General features: G+C 41.6%; 2 protein-coding genes across 4 annotated transcripts in view; both read right to left on the bottom strand.

The window, feature by feature from the left end:
* LOC139545916 (clathrin heavy chain 1-like) overlaps nucleotides 1-11,794 on the bottom strand; it is a 36,709-nt gene extending 24,915 nt beyond the window's left edge. Inside the window, exons 1-5 of one of the 3 annotated variants that reach the window (XM_071354143.1) lie at nucleotides 11,360-11,794; nucleotides 6,705-6,912; nucleotides 2,207-2,475; nucleotides 1,849-2,010; nucleotides 328-441 (exon numbers count right to left, since the gene is read on the bottom strand). In XM_071354143.1, the coding sequence (XP_071210244.1) occupies nucleotides 328-441; nucleotides 1,849-2,010; nucleotides 2,207-2,475; nucleotides 6,705-6,912; nucleotides 11,360-11,401 (795 nt within the window). In that variant the 5' untranslated portion in view covers nucleotides 11,402-11,794. The remainder of the gene's footprint in view (nucleotides 1-327; nucleotides 442-1,848; nucleotides 2,011-2,206; nucleotides 2,476-6,704; nucleotides 6,913-11,359) is intronic. The other 2 variants (XM_071354141.1, XM_071354142.1) reach the window with 2 other exon arrangements.
* Nucleotides 11,795-12,340: 546 nt separating this feature from the next.
* On the bottom strand, nucleotides 12,341-26,636 carry LOC139545235 (SH2 domain-containing protein 6-like). Its single transcript, XM_071352773.1, has 19 exons — nucleotides 26,467-26,636; nucleotides 23,030-23,055; nucleotides 22,863-22,897; nucleotides 22,599-22,639; nucleotides 22,248-22,341; nucleotides 21,900-21,994; nucleotides 21,737-21,788; nucleotides 21,348-21,431; nucleotides 21,000-21,028; nucleotides 20,780-20,816; nucleotides 20,099-20,177; nucleotides 17,348-17,375; nucleotides 17,173-17,203; nucleotides 16,659-16,764; nucleotides 16,068-16,105; nucleotides 15,361-15,392; nucleotides 15,111-15,179; nucleotides 13,292-13,450; nucleotides 12,341-13,015 (listed from the first exon to the last, which is right to left on the bottom strand). The coding sequence occupies exons 1-19, from the start codon at nucleotides 26,473-26,475 to the stop codon at nucleotides 12,899-12,901; spliced, it is 1,161 nt and encodes a 386-aa protein (XP_071208874.1). The 5' UTR covers nucleotides 26,476-26,636; the 3' UTR covers nucleotides 12,341-12,898.
* Between the last annotated feature and the right edge of the window lie 289 nt (nucleotides 26,637-26,925).

The raw sequence follows: 26,925 nt of genomic DNA, 5'->3' as shown, positions 1-26,925 counted from the left end.
CAAAGACAACTATGGGTTCTCTTAGCAGTGTACAACACCAAGACAAATTCCTATCAACATTGTTGAACGGCAGTTAAGGTTTTTAATAGTTAAAGAAGCCTGAACCGAGAGGTGTGTGTGCAGGTTGCTGATAAGTGAATAAGATAAGGGAAAACACAACCCGAACACAAACAGCTTCAGTTGTATTGGTTAAATACACAGAAAGAAAACCTCCCAGCCAACAGAGTCAGTCTGACCCTTCTGATATACTGCACAACTCATTCATTTCATTCAGGAATTGTGAGAACCACCCTAAGCCTTCCCTGCTGGGTCTTAAGGGGTCCTTACCTGCATGGCGACGGGGAAGTCTGTCTGCGCCTCGGGAGGGAAGAACACATCAACCGCCTTCTTGGTAAATGGCTGGTTCCCTGTAGCCGGGTGACCCACCTCTATGATATGCAGCTGGAACACAACACGACCACACGTCAACATACTGACCGCATACTAACCACCCATGACCACAGTAACATATTGACCGCATACTAACCACCCATGACCACAGTAACATATTGACCGCATACTAACCACCCATGACCACAGTAACATATTGACCACATACTAACCACAGTAACATATTGACCACATACTAACCACAGTAACATATTGACCGCATACTAACCACCCATGACCACAGTAACATACTAACCACAGTAAAATATTGACCGCATACTAACCACAGTAACATATTGACCGCATACTAACCACCCATGACCACAGTAACATACTGACCACAGTAACATATTGACTGCATACTAACCACAGTAACATATTGACCGCATACTAACCACCCATGACCACAGTAACATATTGACCACATACTAACCACAGTAACATATTGACCACATACTAACCACAGTAACATATTGACCGCATACTAACCACCCATGACCACAGTAACATACTAACCACAGTAAAATATTGACCGCATACTAACCACAGTAACATATTGACCGCATACTAACCACCCATGACCACAGTAACATACTGACCACAGTAACATATTGACTGCATACTAACCACAGTAACATATTGACCGCATACTAACCACCCATGACCACAGTAACATATTGACCACATACTAACCACAGTAACATATTGACCACATACTAACCACAGTAACATACATGCCAACATACTTACTGCATACTAACCACACTAACCACAGTAACATACTGACTGCATACTAACCACACATGACCACAGTAACATACTGACTGCATACTAACCACACATGACCACAGTAACATATTGACCACAGTAACATATTGACCACAGTAACATACTTACTGCATACTAACCACAGTAACATATTGACCACAGTAACATACTGACCGCATACTACCCACACATGACCACAGTAACATACTGACCGCATACTACCCACACATGACCACAGTAACATACTGACCAAGTAACATATTGACCACAGTAACATACTGACTGCATACTAACCACACATGACCACAGTAACATATTGACCACAGTAACATACTTACTGCATACTAACCACACATGACCACAGTAACATACTGACCACACATAACATACTGACCACACATAACATACTGACCACACATAACATACTGACCACACATAACATACTGACCACACATAACATACTGACCACACACGACCGTATGCATTTTGCATTATGACCACATAGTAACATATAGTAACCACAAAACAACAAGTCCACACAAGTCTTAACAGTGATTGGCATTAATATTTCACATGCATATAGGGTGAGTCCTGGTTTGAACTGGAACTAGGTTCACCATGCCTGTATATCCCCCAGTGTCCTCTTCTCACCTTGCCACCAGCCTGGCTGCGCACAGCAAAGCAGAAGAGAGTGGAGGCTTTGGTGTTGCCCTCCACCTTAAACTCTCCGAAGGCTGCAGCATGTCCCTCGATGGGCTGGGACACCTTCCTGTCCACAGAGTACAGCTGCATGGCCCCCACCACACGGTTTTGCTGCAGGATAGAGGAGAGAGAATAGGGGATGTCATCACTGTCTGAACATGCTAGAAAAGGACCAAAGTACAGTGCTTTTAGAACACAAACCATCCCTAACTTACAACGTATGTCTGATGTGTGTGCTGTGAACTATGGGTGTGTATGTATATAGAATAGAATGCTGTTCATAAGACGTGCGTGAGCGTGAGCATACTTGTGCCGAGATCCCGATAAGCAGAAGCCACTTCTGCTGTTCGTCTGTTCTGTAGTTTATGATCTGGCAACCGGCCAGACTGACGTGCCGATCAAACACTTTGATTGGCTGAGAGTCCCCCTCCATGCTCCAATGGTAGACGGCCGCTTCAGTCACCAATGCGACGGTGTTGACAGAAATCCACTTCCAGAACATGACTTCCTCTGTCATGGTGTGAGCCTTCATCTTACTCTTCATCTCAATGTTGAAGATCTGCAGGCACTTAGCAGCTGAGGACAAAGGGAGGGCAAGAGGAGACCAATATAACAATTCATAATATTGTTCTATCTCTATGGGAGATACAGTGAGACACTGAATGAAGCTAATGCTAAACTGTAGCTAGTGAACTGAATCTTTGGGTAGCTAGCTGACTATCCAGGACAATGGACTTCCTTCTAGGTATCCATGAGATTTGTACTTTGTATGAACAATCCCTTTAAGTTCCCAGCAAACTGGCCAAACTGGATTTCCATGATGGGTCAAAAGTGTGCTATTTCCCTGTCCAGTGAAAGAGCGTGACCCGAGTGGGGATAAAGAGAGGCCGATAGGTAGATAACACACTCAATGTCCTAATATATAGTATCTAGCAGACAGATCCTCCAGAACAACTGTGGAACTCTTCCCCAGGTTGTTTCTGTAAAGGAGAACATGTTCTGAATCTCTTAATTACATGGACGGTGAAATAAAAAGGTAAATAAATAGACATACGTCACAAATTCCAGGACCAAGTACTCTAACAGAGACATAGAACTCAGTGTTTTCCTGTAGACGTATACAAAAAATATATATATAGGTGGCGCAGCGGTCTAAGGCACTGTATCGCAGTGCTAGAGGCATCACTACAGACCCTGGTTTGTTCCGGGCTGTATCACAACCGGCTGTGATCGGAGTCCCATAGGGCGGTGCACAATTGGACCAGCGTCGTCCAGGTTAGGGGAGGGTTTGGCCGGGGGGGCTTTACTTGGCACATTGCGCTCTAGCGACTCCTTGTGGGGGGCCAGGCGCCTGCAGGCTGACCTTGGTCATCAGGTGAACGTTGTTTCCTCCGACACATTGGTGAGGCTGGCTTCCGGGTTAAGCGGGCGGGTGTTAAGAAGCGCGGTTTGGCGGGTCATGATTCGGAGGACGCATGACTCGACATTCGCCTCCCGAGCTTGTTGGGGAGTTGCAGCGATGAGACACGATCGAAATTGGAGAGAGAAAAAAATATTTGGGAGTGGTGGCAACGTTTTAGCAGTGGCGGGACGACACTGCTAAATCAATATAGGGGAAACACTTGAACTAGCAGGCTATTTAGAGGATAGTGAGAGAGAGCTACTATAATCAGTGTTGGCTACTATGGAACTGTTCTAGTCTCTGGCATGCTGAGAGAAATTAGTGAGGAAATAAAACTCCATCCTTTACTAACCTCCATATGACAACCAGTGTAAATGGAACTAAGCCCAAAGGACATCATTTGAAGATTAAACTAGACCAGTACTGACAGCATGTCCTATAGTTTCAGATTTAGACAGTGAGAGAGGAATAGATCCGGGTTTCAGAGACCACCACATGTAGGTGAAGAGGTACAACATACCTGGTACGCTGCAGAGAGAGATCTAGAGATGGAGAGGAATACCTCACACACACACCTCCTAGTGTGTATGATATCTGATGAGGCATACCACACACACGTTCAACCAGCATACAACAGGTCATGCTAGCATGTACGGTTCTCATAAAAGCATGTGTGGGTGTCTGTGTTTATGGGGGGGGGAGTGACAAACTGAAAAGTTCCATACTTGAGATGTCACAGTCAGGAGACAGTTACAAAGTGTGGATTCAAATGTACAGAATCGAATGCTCATCCAAACAATCTCATCGATTTGGTTACTTTTCAGAAGGAATCTGAATACTGTGCCTGCAAAGTATTTACACCCCTTGACTTTATCAAAATGTTGTTGTTACAGCACAAATTTTAAATTGATTAAATTGAGATTGTGTCACTGGCCTACACACAATACCCATAATGTCAAAGTTGGAATTATGTTTTTATAAATGTTTACAAATGAAACGCTGAAATGTTTAGAGTCAATAAGTATTCAACCCCTTCGTTATGGAATGCCTAAATAAGTCACATAATAAGTTGCATGGACTCACTTTGTGCAATAACAGTGTTAACATGATTTTTGAAAGACTACCCCATCTCTGTACCCCACACATACAGATAATTGTAATGTCCCTCAGCCGAGCAGTGAATTTCAAAAACAAAGACCAAGGAGGTTTTCTAATGCCTCGCAAAAAAGGGCACCTTTTGGTAGATGGGTAAAAAAAAGCACACATTGAATATCGCTTTGAGCATATTAATTAGCCTACACTTTGGATTGTGTATCAATACACCCAGTCACTACAAAGATACAGGCCTCCTACCTAACTCAGTTGCAGGAGAGGAAGGAAAACCACTCAGGGATTTCACCATGATGCCAATCGTGACTTTAAAACAGTTAGAGTTTAATGGCTGTGATAGGAGAAAACTGAGGATGGATCAACAACATTCTAGTTACTCCACAATACTAAATTACAAAGTGAAAAGGAAGCATGCAACAAAAAACAAAAAAAATTGCATCCTGTTTACAATAAGGCCCTAAACTAAAATTGCAAAAAACGTGGCAAAGAAATGTACTTTATGTCCTGAATACAAAGTGTTATGTTTGAGGCAAATCCAACATCACTGAGTAGCACTCTTCATATTTTCAAGCATAGTAATTGCTGTATCATGTTATGGGTATGCTTGTCAATGGCAAGGACTAGAGAATTTTGGGGGGATAAAAACAAATGGAATAAAAATAAGCACAGGGCAAAATCCTAGAGAAAAACCTAGTTCAATCTGCTTTCAGACACTGGGAGACAAATTCACCTTTCAGTAGGACAATAACCTAAAACACAATGCCAAATATGCACTGGAGTTGCTTACCAAGACGACATTGAATGTTCCTGAGTGGCTAGTAACGGTTTTGACTAACTTCTACTTGAAAATCTATGGCAATACTTGAAAATGGCTGTCTAACAATGATCAACAACCAACCTGACAGAGCTTGAAGAATTTTTGAAGAATAATGTGCTAATATTGTACAGTCCAGATGTGCAAAGCTCTTAAAGAGACTTACCCAGAAAGACTCACAGCTGTAATCGCTGCCAAAGGTGATTCTAACATGTATTGACTCAGGGGTGTGAATACTTATGTAAATTAGATAATTAATGTTTTAAATTTTTTATAAATTGGGTTAAGGAGGGGAAGCTTTTATGAGAGACATGATGATGACCAGACACAAAGACAACACCACAGACAGAGAGTGACAGGCAGGAACTCACCGTCTGAGAGAAGGTGACAAGAAAGCAAACAAGGGAAAGAAAGCCAGTCAGAGAAAGTCAGTCAGAGAAAAATAGGTTGAGAGCAAAGCAGACATCTCAGAGATAGAAGTGAGAGAAAAAAAAGGTATAAAGAAAAAGAGTGAGACGAGAGAGAGAGGGAGAGGAACACTCACCCTCTGATAGATGACAGAAAGCAAGGGAAAGAAAGGTAAGAGTCAGTCAAAGAAAAAACGAGGGGGAAAGAGAGAGGTAAAAAGAGATGTGTAAAGCCTGAAGAGATTGCATTAGAAGGCAAACCGATACAGACAGAAGCCTAAATGCGCCTGTGTTTTGACAAAGGGGTATAAGCAGTGGCGGAAAATCGAGTTACATGACCAATTTAGTACATTTAGGCAATGTGTCTGAGTGCACTGACTTTGTTTTTACAGCACGGGAGGAAATAGTGCATTATAACACAGATACACCCAACACTGCATTTGACAGCTATGTTAAAGTTGGAGTTACATAAACAGCAATCCTGTGTGCTATACTTAAGCAATAAGACACCTGGGGGTGTGGTATATGGCCAATATACCACGGCTAAGGGCTGTTCTTAGGCACAACGCATCACGGAGTACCTGGACACAGCCCTTAGCCGTGGTATATTGGCCATATACCACAAAACCCAGAGGTAACTTATTGCTATTATAAACTGGTTATCAGCATAAATAGAGCAGTAAAAATAAACATTTTGTCACACGGTCTGATATTCAAACCACCCAGTTTATAATGCTAAATAACACACCATTGCTTTTAGATAACTTTTTCAACAAACATGTTGAAATAGGTTTCTCATATACCCATGTAGTAATGATTCAATTACTCTAGTAACAGCCTTGGATTAACAAGTAACTACGTAGTAAGTGCATTGCAACAGAGCGTTTTTGGTTGGTTGTATTACACCAGTGGAATAAGGAGCAGTGAGGGCAGGGATCATGGGTGTCCCAAATAGCACCCTATTCCCTACACAGTGTGCCATGGGCCCTAGTCAAAAGTAGTGCGCTACATAGGGAACAGGGTGCCATTTGGGACGCACACACAAGGATGTGGGGCCGTGGTGGTAGCCTACCTTTCAGGGCAATGACCTTGCTTGTAGGGTTCATGATGGCGCTGTCAGCGGAAATGGGTCGCCTGCTGGGGTTATTGGGGTCAGCCATGTCTATGATCACCACCTGGTCTTGCTCACCCACCTTCTCCCGGATGCAGATGAATTTGTCAGACTCCATGGTCAGGTAGCTGAACCCGATGTTGGCCGGATTCACCCCCAGGTTCTGCAGCTGAAACACACCGCAACACACACAGCCGTTAGATCGCGTTTAAGTATTTCAGAGGCAACTGCTGTAGTCAACCAATAACCCTAGACACGTGTAGTACAGATCAATGGATTTGAAATTAGCAATGTGGGTATTTGACTTCTTTTGGGCTAGTTGAAATGTGTGCCATTATTGCTCATATCTAACCAATCCTTTAGGACTACACCAGAGCGTAGGTGTACAGTATGGGCTACAGTACAGACTAGGGGTCAATTGGGCAGTGCAGTCAGTGGCACAATGTAAAGATATGAGTCTACAACTGAAAGGCAATAGGGGAGGGAGGACATACCATGTCTAGAGAGAGAGGAGTTCCTATAATACAGTGCTTGTGAAAGGCCTGGGGAGGGGTGGCTGAGTCACAGGAAGCATCTCCCCACTGCCCTCCTTCATAGAACATTCCAAACTAAATCACTCGCAACCACAACCCAGTGTCTTCAGAACCCAATCTCTGTGCACACATTGACACACAGTTTCCACAGCCCAGTGCACGCACACGCGTGCGTTTTGACCAATCATATCAGCTCTGAAAAAGACCCGATTGGTCAAAAGACCAATTAGTAATTAGTGGGAAAAAAGATCAGAATTAGGCTGCCTGTCTAAACGCAGCATCTGAGGCGACAGGCCTGCCTAAATGTGTATGTACTCTAGTCCTAAGTGTATTGTATTAGCTAATAACACAGCTCAGATTTGTTCTCTGCATTCCTCTGGCTTTACATTTTCTAAAAACGGGCAATAATGAATATTAACTGAGACATTACCTGATCTAGTAGAGCAGGGACGATACCAGTATTGCGATACTCGTTAGTATAGTGGCAAGGAAACAAAACACCAAGTGGATTTAACCTTTTTAGGAAAACAGCCTTAATGTTGGAAACAAACATTATGTTGTCATCTAGAGTTACATTTACAGAACACAATAGTTTGCATGTTTTTAAAAGGGACCGAAGAGTTTGGTCTGCTTTGTGTTCTCATTTTTGCCAAAGAAAAAAAATGTGCAATACTGTATCGTCACAGCCCTATTAGGCTTATCTAGTCTCTTGCAATAGCGCTCTATGACTTTAAAGAATATTTCTCTCAAAACTGATCCCTAAAATATGTGTCCAGAAATTTGGTCAACGCTGTCAGATTTCTCTACAATCATAAATAAATCAGGAACGAACTACACCATAATGACCTCTTCTTCATGTCTTCCTCACATGTAGTACAACAAGACTACTCATGGTCTGTCAAGATATATAATTGAGAGATTTAAACAATATTGAAATCACCTTGGTCACAACCATAAACTGTCAATGCCATCTCCGTGATAGGATATACATTTTGGTTCAAATATGTTTATTTTAAATGAGGTTTTAGAGTCAAAGCAACTGAGGTAAAACTACATTTCTACTTTGACTACCACTGGAATAAGGGGATCTTTTTTGACAACTTCGTAAAACATCAACTCCGTCAGATTTTTGTCTAACGTCAATTCCATCAGAGTGCTGAAAGAATTGTTAGATTTTTTTGGGAGGATTTTCAAATGAATAATATTCTATATTTGAAAATTGTTGAACTTTGAAAGGCAAAAATAGGTCTGTTAGTATTTGTTGTCAAGTCCGTCAGTGATGGCTAACCCCCTTAAGATCAATTTGTTAATATTGAGAAAAAAATATTTATATTACTGTTCTGCAACATACTTAAACAACGCATTTGCTGTGCTAGATGTAACAGATAATGTTTGCTTTATAAAATGTTTTATGTGCTGAATCTAGACAAACATGCCAAAATGCAAACGAAATGAGTGCTGGAGCATTATATAGCGTTATAAAATAAAAAATAACTTGAGATCTATATGACATATTTGAATAATCTAATGTTAGAATTACACAATCAAGTCCTTTAAACGCTTGAAAACAAATGTGAAAATTTTAATGCCTTTAAATGGTGTCTGAGAGTTGACATGGGCTTAAATCCAGTTCATTGCATTTTATGAAGAAATTAAAGAGTTAGGTAGTTCCTTTACATGGTGTGATAGCTGATACTTTGATCTCTCAAAATAAATATTTTAATATAAATGAATAAAGAAAAATATAAGAAAAAAAGTAGAGATTCTCATCTTTCAAAAATTCCTGAGCTGTCAGTTTAATGGCATGTTACCCTGCCATACTCAGTATCACCACTGTTGCTATAAAAAAAATGTCATAATAATATAGACTAACAAAAATAGACTATAGTTGAGGACAGCTCCTTCCAGTTAGGTGTATTGTTTCAGCTGAGAGAGGCTGGTGTGGGTGTGTTATTTTTAGAGTTTCATTACTTAGGCTTTGTCCATATCAATGTGTTGTGCAGGGGGGTAGTAAGCAGTAATATGACTGACTGGTTGGCTGGACACCAGCCATTAGTTCCGGTGCAGACAGAGCTGTTCCAGCCGACAGCAGTGCTGTCAGAGGTGCTCTGCTGGGCATTATGATCATGATCTCACTTCCCCTTCCTGCCCTGATGTGATTTTATGGGTTAAATTGGCCTGCTTACCTAATCTGTCTATTAGTGGAGACAACAGCAACAGCCCTGAGCAGGGAGCTGCTCTTCTGTTAGTACTGGAGAGTAATATCCCAAAGCAGGGAGCTGACAGGCAACCAGCTGATGAACAGGCAACAGAGACTGACTCGGACCAGAAATCAACCCAGGCATTTAACACACCAGGCAATTTTTTTGCCAAATAATGGTAATTATTTATGTGCAAAAACACACAAAACTGGCCCAAAGATGGATCAGCCATCTGGCATTTGCTCAAAGTGCCCTATGGCCAATCTGTTTATGACTGGCTACATACCTCACAGGTCTCTCCCTCTCACTAGGGCAGTCTCAGGCTAAGGCTAAACTACAAGGTATTGAACTTGGGACTTCTGTGAGACTCATGGACTCCATTAGCCCACTGAGCTAAAGCAAAAGGTTGGGTGTTTTCAGCAACATCTGGCCTACATAATGCAGAACCTAATTTGTCAAAGACAGAACCCCAAAATAAATAATTAATCTGCTAATAGACTAACAAACACAATGTATCATAAATGAAATACTTAAGGGCACAGATCACTGACCCATTTACATTAAATACATCTCCACACACACACACACACACACGAGTAGGGTCAGTCAGTCAAGCCTGGGAAAAAGGAGTATTAGACTAAACACAGCTTAGTGTTATTGACATGTTTAAGAACACACAATGCGACACTGGCAATGTTAATTTACAGTGTGCGTGCCTATGTATATTGGGGGTGCTCTGTTTATGGATAACCTTATACATTTGGGATAAGTCCAGCAGTAGTTGTACATAAAGCAAAAACAACAAAGCCAGTCTTATCTGTGTCTACATGGCAGTGTATGTCAACCGAGACCTAACCAAACCAGACTATACTGTTTAATGTGTAGAGGCTGTAAATACCAAGACAGGAGAAAAAAAAGAAAAAGAAAATCAGGGCCAAAGTCCTCAGTTCGCAAATTCCTGGCATTTCTCTCTCAGCTGGAGCCATGACTGATCACAGCGGACTACCAATCAGAGCAGGCCCAAAAATAAATCACACATAGAATAAAAATAAAGGGATACACTATCAATCAATTTGTCTGGTAAAATCTTGCTCAAATAATGTTGTGTTGCCTTTCAATATATCCATTTGTAGCAATGGAGGGGGAACAACCAGAGTAGGGCTTGAACCAGCAACCCTATATAGGTAAAAAGAAAGCATGCCACCTGTGCTATAGAGGTTCAGATCTCGACCCTGTTCCCAGATCTGTTAGTGCTGTTTTGCCAACTCCTCATATAAAAGGGGAATGAATGTGAATGTTGGTGGGCTCTGTTGGCTGCATTGGAACGAGTGGGTAGTAGACATGGCAAAGGGTAATTTGCTGGGGAGTGTCCAGAGAGAAAGAGGTCTTTAGTGAAAGGCAATTTCAGTCTTGATGTTGCCACAGCAACGAGCCACTGAAGGGGAGGGAGGTGGGCACGTCAAACTTTCTCTTTGGCCCCAAGAAACCGATGGATAGTTGGTGTTCTCCAACATGGCCTACTAATTAAAAAATATGACGCCATCTAATCTAGCCACATCTAAACACCGTTGAGCCATAGTTTATCTAACTGCATACATGTATCGTAAATCACTCAATTCCAACAAGAGTTCATTGCTTAGTCCAGTCACTGGCTGTATTGTCGCGTCCGCTGATGGCAGACTATAGGCTACCAATACGATCTGACTGTTCAATTTTTACAAGTCATCATCTGCCCCACAGAAACTAGCTAGGCCTGTGTCTATATTGAGCACTCTCCATGCAGCCCTGTCAGATTCCATTTAATTGCGGTATGGTGTTTCTATGTCTGAAAAACTGCGCGAAAATGAAGCCTGTGTCTTTTCGGTTGTTAGCGTCTTCTTACCTGCAGATGTTCCTGAAATCGTATCGGCAGTATCTGAGCCATTTTTGAGGCTTTTTGTGTTTCAAGTGTCCGGAGAAAAGGAAAGGGGAAGGGGACACGAGGAGTAATGAATGTTGTCTTGTATTAAAAGTGCCCAAAAAGCTCTCAAAGGTAAAATACGATGTACAATGAAAGGCGTCTTGCCGGCTTACGTTGATATCACCCGAATTCAGTGCTGCACTCATTTAGTAGCCTAACACTCAAACAACACTCCTGAACCAAAACTCGACGCTTCCGCTAAGTAAAATAGTCCACAACAATTAGACTTTAAAGCTCTGAGAGAAAACAAAAAAATTGCTGGAGCTCAAATGTTTATGGTATTCTACAAAATAATACATTTGCTATTCATAAGCCCTACAGTCGGCCAATGGGATTCCCCCACAAATACCAATGCAGATGGCTAAAACATCGATGTCCTCAATGTACCCCTCCGCAGCCCCTTCCCCCTTAATTTTTTCTAACTTCGAAATAAAAGGCACGTGACAAGCCCCCTCCCATTCTGATTTCTAAAAACTCCAATGCTGTGACGTCGGGAATGTGCCTTTACCCACCCGCTGAAAAGAGACCAGAAGTGAGAAAACATGTTAAGATTGTAAAAGAGGAACTGAAATAGTGTATGAGACAAGGTAATAGTATGCTTTTAGGCTATGTATGTGTACATCGCTACCACCACACCTCAACTAGTCAGCACCTACATCATTCACCTATCCCTTTGTCATTATCATCAAGGTTTTTATTTTCTGCCACAAATCCACATTTCTGAACTGCTCACTGGTGAGTTGTGCTATGGAAAGACATGTCGATTATGGTCTTATCTCGGTGGGTTGAAATAGGGTGAAACCTTACAATTTTGGAAATCTAAACAACTTCAACTTTGAGGGAAAATAAAATGCTATTCATGCTGTGGTGTTCCAAATGCAACAGAATGAAACAACACAGACCGGATGTCAGAACATTTCAGTCTATATTATTATAAATAGAAACATACAGATGACCAACACTTATACAGTATTCACAACACAGGTGTGGACCCAAAAGTGAATCCAACATCACTGAAACAAAACTGCATAAAATGGAGTCCGAGCAAGAATGAAGTATTGAATATTCATTTTCATAGTCTACTCACTATTCTATTCAGGTGCAAGCGTATTCAAATCAAATCCCCCCCCCCAAAAGTGTTGCTAAGGTCATACAGGCATAATTACAGCATACTTTAAAACACTCAAACATATACAGTACACAGATATACTGTAATACACTTCCAGCCATTTTCATCACAAAACAAAAGAGGGGTTGTAATGGACATGTTGTGGGTGAGGAATATGACTATTGAAAGTAGTATTTCCAAGTTTGTAAAATGTATTTAGTTATTAATGGCAGCATTTAATGTACTTTATGGACGGGCTGGTATAGATACATTTTGTGGGTTAAGGGTAGTGTAGTTTATGGTCAGGCTGGGTGGGTGAGACATTGTGGGGGGGGGGGGATGGGTAATGTAGTTTATGGACAAGCAGGGTGAGTGAGATATGTGGTGTGCTTGGCCTGACTCTTGCTATCGATCAGCAGCAGTTGGTTATTCTTGTGGTGAGAGATGATCTCCTGGAGACTACAGAAAAACTGAGAGGGAGGGAGTAGCGAGGGACAGAGAGAGAAAGGGAGAGAGAGTTACTACAGTAGTTAATGCAGAGGTTACAGTATAATACTAAGTTGCATTCCTTAGTCTCTTTTCCACACAGCCTCTGTTCCTCCCACATCCTCCCTCTATCATCTCCTCTCTCACCTGACCTCTTCATTATTTTTTCAAATCCTCCTTTCCTCCTGCAGCCTCTTGTCTTTTCCCCTCATCCCACCATACCCTTTTACCCCTCTCTCTCCTTCCCCCTGCCTCTTCACCTCCTCATTCTTCTTGCCCTCCTTTCCGAGGGCGTAGCCGCGCGTCTCCTCCAGAAAGCGGATGGGGATGTTATAGACCTTCTGTCTGTATAGGACAGCCAGTGTGTAGGGCTGACGGGCATTCTGGGCTGAACTGTGACGTATCAGGAATGCCCCGTCCTACAAGAGGGAGAGTGGTAGGAGAGGTGAGAGGGAGAAGAGGGTGAGGGACGAGGGGAGCGGAGGAGATACAGTGGATATCAGTATCAAAACCCACATGACCTCTGAATCAGCACAGATGACTCAGACTCACTGATGGTGTGTGTGTGTGTGTGTCAGCTAAACCCAGAAGCTATACACGCACACCTGGAAGAATACTTTATTACCCTCTGCACTGCCCTGTGCCTTTCCTGTCAACCTGTGTCTGATAGAACCTCCCTGCAAACCTGTGTGTCTGCAGTCAAATAAAAGGGGAGTTATGACTGAGATTACTCTCACATCATTGCTTGTCCATTTCAGCGTGAAATTAAACAGGTCGGCTGTGTTAGTGAAGACAAAGGACCAGAGACAGAAACACTCATATAGCCAGCAGCATTATAACACATAAAACAGCAGCAGCTACTGAGCAGCACAGAGAGAAGAGGGGAGAGAACAAAAGAGAAACAGGTGGATGTATTTGACAGGCTAATGACAGGCTAATGCACTAATGATGCCGGACTAACTATACTGAACAAAAACGCAACATGAAGCAATTTCAAAATTTGAGTTACAGCTCATATAAGAAAATGTGTCAACTGAAATAAATTCAATAGGCCCTAATCTATGGATTTCACATGACTGGGAATACAGATATGCATCTGTTGGTCACAGATACCTTGCTGCCGGTAGAGGCGTGGATCAGAAAACCAGTCAGTATCTGTTGTTACCAACATTTGCCTCATGCAGCACGACATCTTCGCATAGAGTTGATCAGGCTGTTGATTGTGGCCTGTGGAATGTTGTCCCCTTCCTCTTCAATGGTTGTGCAAAGTTGCTGGATATTGGCAGGAACACGCTGTCACACACGTTGATCCAGAGCATCCCAAACATGCTTAACGGGAGACATGTCGAGTGAGTATGCAGGCCATGGAAGAACTGGGACATTTTCAGCTTCCAGGAATTGTGTACAGATCCTTGCGACATGGGGCTGTGCATTATCATGCTGAAACATGAGGTGATGGAGGTGGATGAAGGGCACGACAATGAGCCTCATGAGATCATCACGGTATCTCCATGCAGGCAAATTGTCATCGATAAAATGCAATTATGTTCATTGTCCGTAGCTTATGCCTGTCCATACCATAACCCCACCATGGGGCACTTTGTTGTGCCCACAGGTACACCTGTGTAATGATCATGCTGTTTAATCAGCTTGTTGATATCCCACACCTGTCAGGTGGATGGATTATCTTGGCAAAGGAGAAATACTCACTAACAGGGATGTAAACAAATTTGTGCACAACATTTGAGAGAAATAAGATTTTTGTGCATATGGAACATTTCTTTGATATTTTATTTAAGCTCATGAAACATGGGACCAACACTTTACATGCTGAGTTTATATATTTTTGTTTAGTGTATAACTAATCATATTGATTCGCCTGGTGTGCTTCAGAGCTGGAGATTCTACATCTACATGCATTGTTATTGTGGAACTTCAAGAAAGGAAAAGGAAAGGGGGATACCTAGTCAGTTGTACAACTAAATGCATTCAACTGAAATGTGTCTTCCGCATTTAACCCAACCCCAAGAACTGTATGTCTGTGTCCATGCTCATCTCCAGTTTGTTATTGTTTCCCACCTTGTTGATCTGCAGTAAGAAGTCCTCGGCAGTCTTTCTATCGCAGTTTCCAGCGAACCACTCTTTCTCCTGTAACACACCACAGTTCTCTATGACACCCTGCCCTATCTGTCATGATACTTTACCCAAGGGCAGCCCATACATCAGGTATATCACTACTCAACTAAGAATTGCAGCAACATTTGTAGCACTTTAACACTGTATTACACAACTATATGAGAGGTGCAGTATGAGATGGAATGACGCATACCTGCATGGTCGTCTTCATACCAGGGGGAGAAACTTTGACAGATAAAAATTAGTGTCGACCAATGTGTTGAGTGCTCTACAGTCTACTCAAAATAAAGCAAGTTCACTAGTATACTGGATAGCACTACTGACGAAAACCACAGTGACCCTAGATTACCCAGGGGTTAAAACATGTTGTTATAATTCACGTTATAATGAAAATGGCTTCCAGTTTATGTAAGTATAGAAAAACAAACAATATGCACCTCCAACTTGTTCATGCAAAAAAACTAACCTAAAGGAATGAAGGGTGCCCACAACTCTGATAGGCAAACCATAGTTGGAGCCGAGCGGTGAGAGAGGTGAGCCAGCAACCAGAGGGTTGCCAGTTCGAATCCCGGGTACGAAAATCTGGCGGGAAGTGAGTGTTGCTGGTATAAAATCCTAGATGAATTTGCCTGCCGTTGTGCCCTTGAGCAAGGCACCTAACCCCCCCACAACAACAGCTCCCCAGGCACCCAGTGTGGCAGCCCCCCAAACCTCTCCAAAACCTGTATATGTATGTGTCGTTCAGAGCAGTTTGGGTTAAAAGCGTAACTTTGTTGGACTTTGTGTGCAATTGACCAATAAAGTGATCTTAATTTCAGAGTTCCGGGCATCCTTCCATTCTTCCCATTTCAATCTTTCAGCTGTGACCCAAAACTGGTCCTGTTCCCAGCAGGCTCTTACCTGCTGCAGTAGAATGTACAACAGGAGGGGGAGGAGGGCTGCAACAAACACACCAAGTCCAACAATAGCCAACATGCTTACTATAATATGAGCAATATAGTCCAGTGGCTACATTATTTATACGCAAGAACAGTAGGCCTTTATAATCCAAAGACTTACATTATGATAGATACACACACTTATCAAATATAATCTTTATAGACCAAAGTTAACACTGTATGGATAACTATAAACAGAATGGAAATCATTATCAGGCAATACTAAGTGGTATCTATGTGTGTTTGATTGTTGCTGCTTGTACAAGATTGAATGTTCATAAAGCATCAACCTGCTAAACATGTTTAACACATAAAACATGCATGTTGTGTGTAGCATGGTCTCATCCAGCGTGTACATGCATGTTGTGTGTAGCATGGTCTCATCCAGCGTGTACATGCATGTTGTGTGTAGCATGGTCTCATCCAGCGTGTACATGCATGTTGTGTGTAGCATGGTCTCATCCAGCGTGTACATGCATGTTGTGTGTAGCATGGTCTCATCCAGCGTGTACATGCATGGTGCTGTGAGCGTGGCTGTGCTCTCAAGCCTCACCTTGGTTTGGGTTCCTTTAGTGATGCAGGGAGGGGGGGTTTGATGCCCAGGGTGGGTGGGGGCAATTTGCCAAGGAACATGGAGCGCCTGATATCAGGGGGAGGAGCTGGGGGTGGGGTGGTCACAGAAACACAGCAATGGAGCAGTTTCTGCATTTTCACTTAAAGATACACTCCAGGATCTTAAGCACAACAAATTGATAACATATAGTACAAATTGGATTCGTAACATATAATACGAATTGTTAAAAAGGTATACAAACTTGGACGTAACATATAAGAAATGGATGACATAGTACACAAAAGACAGAGACCACTTTTGGGTCGTGAGCTCCACTATTGGCTTAAATTATGCTAAAGTTCGAGAGTGCATCTTTGATGCTTGCATTCCAAATGGCACCCACCCAGTTCCCTATGTAGGGCTCTGGTCAAAAGTAGTGCGTGTAGGTAATAGGCCATTTGGGATGCAGACATGATCTCTTTTCAATGCAGATGGAAGGTAGTGTGTCACGTACCTGTCTTTGCCTCATTGACCAATAGAGAACTCTGGAATGGAGCAAAAAGTTAAACTAATACAAACATATGGGCATAGATTAAGCCTATACTCCTGCACTAAAAAACATGTTCAGTGGAGAATGTGTGAAACAGGCCAGTGTTGTGTTAAAACGTGTGAACCATGGAGAAACTTACAGACTTGGCTCTGGGCACTGGAGGTTTTCTACAGAGAGACAGGCAGAAAGGGTGGGACTGATATCGCATGTCAAACAACAGTACTCAAATACAATATTTAAAATATATATATATATTTTTCACCTTTATTTAACCAGATAGGCAAGTTGAGAACAAGTTCTCATTTACAATTGCGATCTGGCCATATCTGGCTTCTCTCAAGACATACAACGGTACTAGTAACTGGGATGGTGTAAAGGCCAGTTTAACCCAGTCCAATCAAATTTTTTCATTTACATAACTATAAACGGAATGGAAGTGAGGATATACACAGGGGTGAAAGTAAGGCGGTTCGACCGGTACGACGTCCCATCTAAATAAATAGTGGGGGTACGCCGTACTGGTAAAACGTGAGCCTATCATAATTAATACAGCATGCCCATAGCATTCCCAAAAAACTAGAGGCTACTACACCATTATTTAACATTACCGCATGTCAGCCGCATAACAAATTAGTGAATTGACTGGAAAACGGGATGTATACGCTCCAATTTCCGTTGTGGTTTGAGAACACTTACATTTTGTCAAAGCAGAGACGAGTGGTCGAGATGTTCATGGACAAGGTGGAGATGAGTGGCCGAGACCAAGGCGCGCGTGGACAACAGTGGATGCATTAATTCAGGCTACATGTGTATATGCTGTAAGCCTAATGCCAACTGCAGAATGTCATTACACTACACGTAGGTGTTTTACAGTGGTGTAAAGTACTTCAGCAAAAATACTTGAAAGTACTACTTAAGTAGTTTTTTTTGAGTATCTATACTTTACTATTTATATTTTTGACAACTCTTACTTCACTACATTGCTAAACAAAATTATGTACTTTTTACTCCATACATTTTCCCTGACACCCAACCGTACTCGTTACATTTTGAATGCTCAGCAGGACAGGAAAATGGTCTAATTCACACACTTAATAAGAGAACATCCCTGGTCATGCTTATTGCGTCTGATCTGGCGGACTCACTAAACACATGATTTGTTTGTAAATTATGTCTAGTGTTGGAGCGTGCCCCCGGCTATCCATAAAAAAAAGAAAATGGTGGCATCTGGTTTGCTTAATAAGGAATTTGAAATTATTTATACTTTTGATACTTAAGTATATTTTAGCATTTACATTTACTTTTGATACTTAAGTATATTTAAAACCAAATACTTTTAGACTTTTACTGGGTGACTCACTTTTACTTGTCATTTTCTATTAAGGTATATTTACTTTTACTCAAGTATGACTATTGGGTACTTTTTCCACCACTGGTGTTTTATAACAGATGTCTCTTTCCATTCATCAAATTGCGGGTGCACAGTACACTTGTGGTTTGGATGCTTAAATTATTTTCTGAGTGGAACGAATGTACGCGGGTACCCTACAGAAGCACCTTTGTTAAGTGATTGTTTGACAATCAGATGAAAACATCATGACTGGTTGTGTTTATACCACATTAAAAAGGCATAGGCAGTGTGTCCAGGCTATGGGAAGCTTTCCCTAAAGTAAATTGAATAGAAAAAAAGATAAATCCTAATTAGCTTACTCCTTATACAGAAAGAAATAAAATAAATAAAAATAAGCTACTACACCAGAAAGCATGATTTGGCTACAGAGGATCATTTGCTTCTGAGGCCTCCCAAGTGGTGCAGCGGTCTAAGACACTGCATTGCAGCGTTTGAGGCATCACTACAGACCCGGGTTCGATCCAAGGCTGTGACCGGGAGACCCATGAGGTGGAGCACAATTGGCCCAGCGTCGTCCGGGTTAGTGAAGGGTTTGGCCAGCTGGGATTCCTTGTCCCATCGCGCTCTAGTGACTACTTGTGGCAGAACGGGCGCCTGCAAAGTGACTTGGGTCACCAACTAGATGGTGTTTCCTCCGACACATTGGTGCGGCTGGCTTCTGGGTTAAGGGAGCAGTAGGTCAAAAAGCTTGGCAGGGTCGTGTTTTGGGGGACGCATGGCTTTCGACCTTCGCCTCTCCCAAGTCTGTAGGGGAGTTGCAGCGATGGGACAAGACTAACTACCAATTGGGGAGAAAAAGGGGTAAAAGTTAAATCGCATAGCCTACACTCGTACACTCGGAAAGGCCCGCAATTTGGGCAGCGGGCGCTGCAAATACCAAATAGATGATTGTTGAGTTGCGACTGTCAGTGAAAAGCAGAGATCCAGGCAGGCAAATGACAATATTAAAAAAAAAAAAATACAATTGCAGAAAAACTGTTTGTCATCTCTATATAGCAATAGCCATTTGCAATGAAAAGATTCCAATCTGTCTTTTAGTTATCAAAATTGTTAACTTAATTGAGTGAACAGTAAGTAGCCTATCTTATTGGCACCAGCAGAGAACATCAGCCTTATCCATCCCTAGTGAGTGTGCATATTGACTGTCTTCATCATTGGGCCAGTGCCACTTTTGTTTGTTTTTGGACAATAATTTCCTCCTCCAGGTTAGATGGACGTCATATTGTATGTGCGTCTCCCCTTTTCGTAGGCCGATTATATGGATCAGACAACATCATTTTTATTGATCTGTTTGTCAGTGTCAGCAGAGTAGGCTACCGTCTAATTTTTGTAGTATAAAAATAAATGTGTGCGTGCGCTTGGGTGTCCCATACCATTAAGAAATGCCATTTCTTTTTACTCCTGGATAAGATATACACTTATGTTACACCATGATGAGTTTGAGCATTTATCATCTCATGTCTTGACAGGTGTACTCACATGGGCATGGGGGGAGGGGTGGCTGCTGTCTTGGGTGGGAGGGGCATCCTCATGGGCCCACGAGGAGCAGGGGGGCAAGCTGGAGATAGAGGAGAGACAGTAGTATATCTTTTTTTCTCAAAATAAGCCATTGACTTGTATAATTTGGAATGAATGTCCTGTCTCTATCTCATAAAAGATAGTCTCTCTGAAGTTATAACCAATCAACCAACCAATCAAACCAGTAGCTACAGGATTGTAATGTGATATGTGAATGTTTACATCTACATCACAGCTTAGGTAGTGTTAAGCACCGGCAGCAATTTTTCAACTAACCTTTACATGACAATACTTCCTTAGTTCTCTAACTTGGAAGTTACCGGTGTCTCCTCCACTCTCATCGCTAGTTGTAGGTGAAACGTTTGAATTTAGAAAATGCTCTGTTATTAAATTAAATACATGCTCCATGAGGTAATCTAACAATGTGTACGCATATTGTCTATTTCAGATCTTCTCTCAGTGATCGAGACAGGTGTGTGTCATTCAAAGCGACGCTTGATTTCTGATTCGTGTTCATGATGTCCAGCATTTTTGGGTGGACACCCAACTGTCTCGAATACAATCACATTACAATCCTGCAATACACATACTAGTCAAAGCCTCATTATAAATGCACTGGGTGGCCCTACGGGAGTAACTGACCCGCTGTGGGCTCTAGATACAGGTCATCACTGTCTTCCTGAAACAGAGACACAACACACATATTAATCACCTCTCTCTGGCTGAATTAGAAACCACTGAATATAATGAGTATACATTGTGACTGTGTTAAAAGGGTACAGCAGATGCAAAGGCTTAAGCTTTGGGGCTGGAGGTAGGGGGTTAGGGGTGAGGCTGTTTGTTAATGATGTGTTGGACTCACCTGTCCTTCATTAGGATCCAGGTAGACATCTGCAGAGAAGAAAGAAAAGAGGCTGATGTAGAAACAGTTGCAGTATCACACATCCCTCTAGTGGTCATTTGATGTAATAGCACACTGATATCAGTCCAGGGTTCCAGGGTATTTTGGTTAAGTTCAGCCTGAATACATTACAGACGGATGCCAGATATTACAACACCTGGATAGGTATTTAACATATCAGCTCCACATCATGTGCTATAGCCATCTGATAACTGACTGCATAGTTGATAACGTGGCATGCAACCATTGGTAGATGCAATGCAACGTATCTAGTCAGGTAGGAACTAGACTTATGACTGTAGAGTTTACCTTCCTCTGCAGGTGGTGGGGGAGAGGCAAACTTCTTAGGAGTAGACCTCTTCCCTGGCTTCTCCTTCCTATCTACCTCAGGCGCTAGAGAGGGAGAGAGAGGGAATTCTCCTGTACAATAAATGCGTCAAGAATTATACTAACTGTTACACCTTTTCATGAATCAACATTCACATCTATGTATAGGGCACAATGTGTTCATATTCAAAATACACAATCAAATAGGATGTCATGGATTAAGAGGGGAGGGTAGAGAGCAGCGGATAGGAGGATAGAGAGCAGAGGATAGGAGGATAGAAAGAGGAGGATAAGAGTATAGAGAGAGGGGAGAATAGGAAGATAAGAGAGCAGAGGAAAGAGAGGGGGGATGATAGAGCGGGAAGTCTCACGTTTCTTGGTGTTGGGGTCAATGTAGAACTCCTCAGGGTGAGGCTGCTGTTTCTATAAAGGGGAAAGACGACATTAAATAACACTAAAATAATGCACACAGAGAGGTAGGCACACAGGCTAAAGTGAAAAGTAGATATGGGCAGTGCTACTCTGATAGTTTACCAATGCTTTGCCCATGGGCGCCATCTTGGTTGGCCTTGGGGGTGGAGCTGCCTGCCTTTTGGGGAGAACAGGATTGGACCGCTCTGACGTCCTCTCTGTGGAACCCAAAAACAGCCAATCAGAGCGCTACGTCCTGTTCTACAAAGCCAAGAGCTATAGTCCCTCTGAAAAAGTTTACACATAAATGCACACCTCAATACAATAGATGCAGGGATCAAATCTAAATTGGAGATCCACGCACCAAACTTAAGTTTTCAAGCAAATCTCCAATTGGCATGAATGCATGATTTACATGAAAGTCAGATTAGCGGATCTCAAATGAGAATGATATTCTACAGTGGTGGTTACCCAAATAGACATTCTCCTCCACATGTCTGGAAGGAACCTTCATGGCGGGTCTCTCACAGGGGGGTGCCTCATATGTGTCCCCATCCTCTTCATCCTGTCATCCACACACAAACACACCAAGATGACTACACAGGACCTCTCACAACAAAATATCCATTGGTGTATCTGTCGTGTGTGTGACATTTCGCCAGTCACTGTGGGAAAAGGCTATTTTAGGGTTAGGGTTCCAATTAGGGTTAGGTTTAGGAGTTATGGGTTAGGGAAAATAGAATTCTGCATGGGAATCAATTGTGTGATCCCCACAAGGATAGTAAAACAAAAGTGTGTGTGTGTGTGTATTCTCCTACTTACAAACTCGTCTTCTGGCCACCCACCATACCCCGTATTGTTCTCTGAAACAAAGAAATAGAGAGCGAGAGAAAGTAGAGAGGGGAATGGAATAAGAGAGAGAGAAATGGAGGACAAGAGAGGTAGAGTCATGAGTGAGAGAGAGAGAGAGAGAGAGAGAGAGAGAGAGAGAGAGAGAGAGAGAATAAGCACTTCACACTATAACTTCCATAAAGAGGAACCATATATTCCCAATAGCATAATAAGGGGGATTTCCTGAAGGCTCACCTATCCTTTTGGGTGGAGTTGGAGGCCCACTGTGTCTGTAATGAAAAAGAGGAAAGAAAATGTTGGTTACTTCTGTGCTGTATCATGGCAGTAGCTTATGGTTCTGCTCAGAGGAAGGCAGATAAGAATGAAGAACAGAACTTTGATAGACACTTTAGGCTACTTACAGGTTCTTTAATTTTCCAAAGAAACTCTGAAAAAGAAAAGAAAACAGAAGGACTAAAATCTCTCTCACACACACACAGGATCTAAACACTAACCTTTTCAAACCGTTTGTGTGACACTATACAATAAAGGGCACCCTCAGTTATACTGTATGTCTAGGCCATCCCAGACATTTACATGTAGTTAACCCTCTCCCGTCAGCCTCGCTATCAGACCTATTACACAGGCTGCGTCAATGACTGCTTTAAGTACCGAAGGTCACTAAGCCAGGCAACAGCGTTTTAATCAAAAGACAAGACCTCAGGTCACAATAAATGAAAACAACTTTGATGAAGACTTAAACTATCACAAACTACAACAGGGGAATATTGATAATTGAAAATTCCCCAAATCAAAAATAAACACTACCATTCTTTTGAGGGTTTGGGGTCATTTAGAAATGTCCTTGTTTTTGAAAAAAAAGCACATTTTTTGTCCCTTAAAATAACATAAAATTGATCAGAAATACAGTGTAGACATTGTTAATGTTGTAAATGACTATAGTAGCTGGAAACTACTGATTTTTTATGGAATATCTACATAGGCGTTATCAGCAACCATCACTCCTGTGTTCCAATGGCACGTTATGTTAGCTAATCCAAGTTTATCATTTTAAAAAGAGCAAAAAAAGTTGCTTTTCTTTCAAAAACAAGGACATTTCTAAGTGACCCCAAACGTATGAACGGTTGTGTATATTTCTTATACACTAGTCTTGCATGCAGAAATAAACTATTTACACAATTTAACAAATTATCTAGTGAAGCCACACACATTGTTGTATCTGGGAGGGGAGGTTAGGGGAGGCACACTGTACCTATGATGAAACAGAGATAAAAACAGGTGACTAAAATCAGGAAGTGAACTTGGCTGTGTTTTCCCACAAGGCTGATTCTCAGCAGGGCTGGTCAGAGAGGAGAAGGATTGATGTAAATTATCACAAAAATAGAGAGAGGGGGAGGGACAGGGGAGAATGAGACTGGGAGAATAGAGAAATGGCAAGAGAAGCACAGTTTGAGTTGATTCATCTGTTTAATATTTAGATTTCCTGTGCGTGAACATCGTTAATGAACAAAGCCACCCCCCATAACATGGTCTTTTCTGTTCTACAGTATCCTAATTCTTAAAAACAGTGTGTCATTGTCAATCAATCAATTTCAAGTAATCAATCAATGAACATTTGATAGACTTCAGGGATTCTTTGGCATTATGGTTAGCAAGGTGAAGGTTTGTGTATTCAGTGTAAAGGAAGATATCATGACTGATATGTATGCCTCAGGTCGACAAAACCTTGAATATAATTTCCCCAATTATTACAGTCCTAGGCTCCATCTTTAACATATTTAAGTCCTGCCACATTGTCTTAAATCATTAGCATGTCACGTTTAGTGTTGAACGAGTTAATTTAAAAATGTGTGTTTTTTCTACCTTAGAAGTAGTAGTTGGTTATTAGCAAGAGTCACTGAAACATGTCGATGGCCAAATATAGAAAAGCACAGCAAGTAAGCTGAGGAATCCTTACTTTGTTATTGTTTGTGTCCAAGGAATCTAAATCTGTCATTTCAGAATGCATGTTCCTTATCCAACCAACAGTATCTGTGGAAGCTCTTTCAAATAGCAACCTCTTGCTTTTCACGCAGTCTGAAACACCCGCAGTCTAATATAAGAACAGCCAACTTCTTTAAAAAGGTTTATAGCTCACCCCATATTCAAACTTTGTCAGATGTTTCCATACATCATGTGGTCCAAAGTCAAACTGACTTTAACAAGACAACAATACACACAAGACCTCATATCTTGTTGGGATCTTTACTATCTGCATTAGGAGAGATATGTACTGTAGGTTTCAATCCCATAAAGATGCTGCCAATGTTTCCCATTCTTTAGGGATCGAGGTTGCAGATTTTAATAATATCTACAATGAAATCTACAAAACAGAGGGTGTTGTGTCCCAAATAAAATGGCACCCTGTGCCCTATATATTGGGCCCTGGTCAAAAGTTCACTACAAGTGCACTACAAAGGGAGGGAGCAGGCAATGTGTTCAATAATGAGCTTGGCTTGACTTTAGACCACATCTGAGGTATGAAAACCATACCTCTAAGCCAGGGTGAGTAGTCACCAAAAAGAAGGACATTGTTACGGACCCTGGGAAACCATAAGCCGCAGGAGGAAAAGGGAAATGACCTTGTGACTGTGAACCTTATCTGATGCAAACAGGGACAGTGGTGTCTGGTCCTGTCAACACCTGGTTAAAGTGCAATGGTACAGCCATACATGTATTGGGTATCTCTTTCTTGAGATTTCTCTTAGTCTATTTCACATCATGGCGCATTACTATTGTACAAGCATAACCATAAGCTATCATGGATATCTTCCTAGTATGTGTGCATAGCTACTACGACCACTTCCAAGAGGTCTGGACCTTTATGGAACAGGTCAGGTGGTTGTGGCTCTCCATGTGCATTTGTTCACTTCCCTTCAATGATTTAAAAGAAAATGACTAATATTAGAAATATAGTGGAATCTCTCTAGCCCATGCACACCAATCCTAGGCTTTTAAAAGTGTGGGAAGTATCCTAGTGAACGAGTGTACAGAAAGGAAATTAGACATTATTGGCAGTGGCACGTACCAAGCCATGCTTCAACTTCCCTTTCAATCACTGCACTATCATGATTTAATAACAAATACATCATTAACACACACGGAAATAACAACAATTGATGCACATGGACATGTTGCTATGGAACCCTTTAATTTAGGGAATTATTTTTTTATGAAACATTCCTTAACATAATCCAATAGGCATTACACTGTGTTGGTGTTTATATTGGGAACTTGTGTAGACAGTGGTTGAACGCAATAACTGGGAACACTTATCAACAATAAAGCCACTGTACGAAAAGTTGAAAGTCCACGCTGCCTTTATAAAAGTACGACGAATCATTATAACAATAATCACAGTCTTCCATACTGTAATGAAGATAGCAGGCCTACTACAGTATTTCCAATAGCTTGCGAACAAGATCAGAAGATGTAACGTTATAGACCAGCATTTCCTAAACTCGGTGCACGTTTTGGTTTTTGCCCTAACACTACACAGCTGACAGGTGCACGTTTTGTTTTTTGCCCTAATATTACACAGCTGATTCGAATTATCAAAGCTTGATGATGAGATGATTATTTGAATCAGCTGTGTTATGCTAGGGCAAAAAAACTAAATGTGCACCCCTTGGGGTCCCTAGGACCGAGTTTGAGAAACCCTGTTATAGGCAAATAGGCCTAGGTGCAACTTCCTTTTATCAACACGAAGTGAGAAGTCTCTATACGAATAGAAAAGTGTATATGCTCCATTACTGTCTGATTCTTTTGAGAAGGTAAAAAAATTCAAACTGTACATTACCATTGTCATGATTCAGGTGTCTCTCTCTTCTCAAATCATGAGGAAATTAATTTGTTGCTGGCCTCACATGCAAATAGGCTATAGAGAAAGAGAGGGACAAGGGATACAGAAGAGAGTGTGAACAGGTAGGCCAGCACACTAGTATTCTGCCAGCAGCACAAACGATGAAGTCAAATTGATATGGTAATGAGAAAACCTTCAAAATAAAAGGCTGCTTTTCAAAACATTGCAATGTGGATAACTGATTCAAATGATATGGAATTTTAATCAGTTGCCACTTTCATTGTGCCAATAAGAAAATACAATAAGTAATTTATGAAAACAAATACAAAATATGGTTTTAAAATATATTTCTTAAGACCAATAATGAAAAAATACAATGTTGACGCAGGTATATTGAGAATATTGGAGAGAACATTTCTACCTGTCTCAGCTAAAGTGGGGTGGAAAATATTCAGT

Source organism: Salvelinus alpinus, chromosome 19 (genome assembly GCF_045679555.1).
Source record: "Salvelinus alpinus chromosome 19, SLU_Salpinus.1, whole genome shotgun sequence".
NCBI lineage: Eukaryota > Metazoa > Chordata > Actinopteri > Salmoniformes > Salmonidae > Salvelinus > Salvelinus alpinus.
The sequence above is the reverse complement of the archived record's forward strand: the minus strand, read 5'-3'. Positions and strand labels throughout refer to the sequence as shown.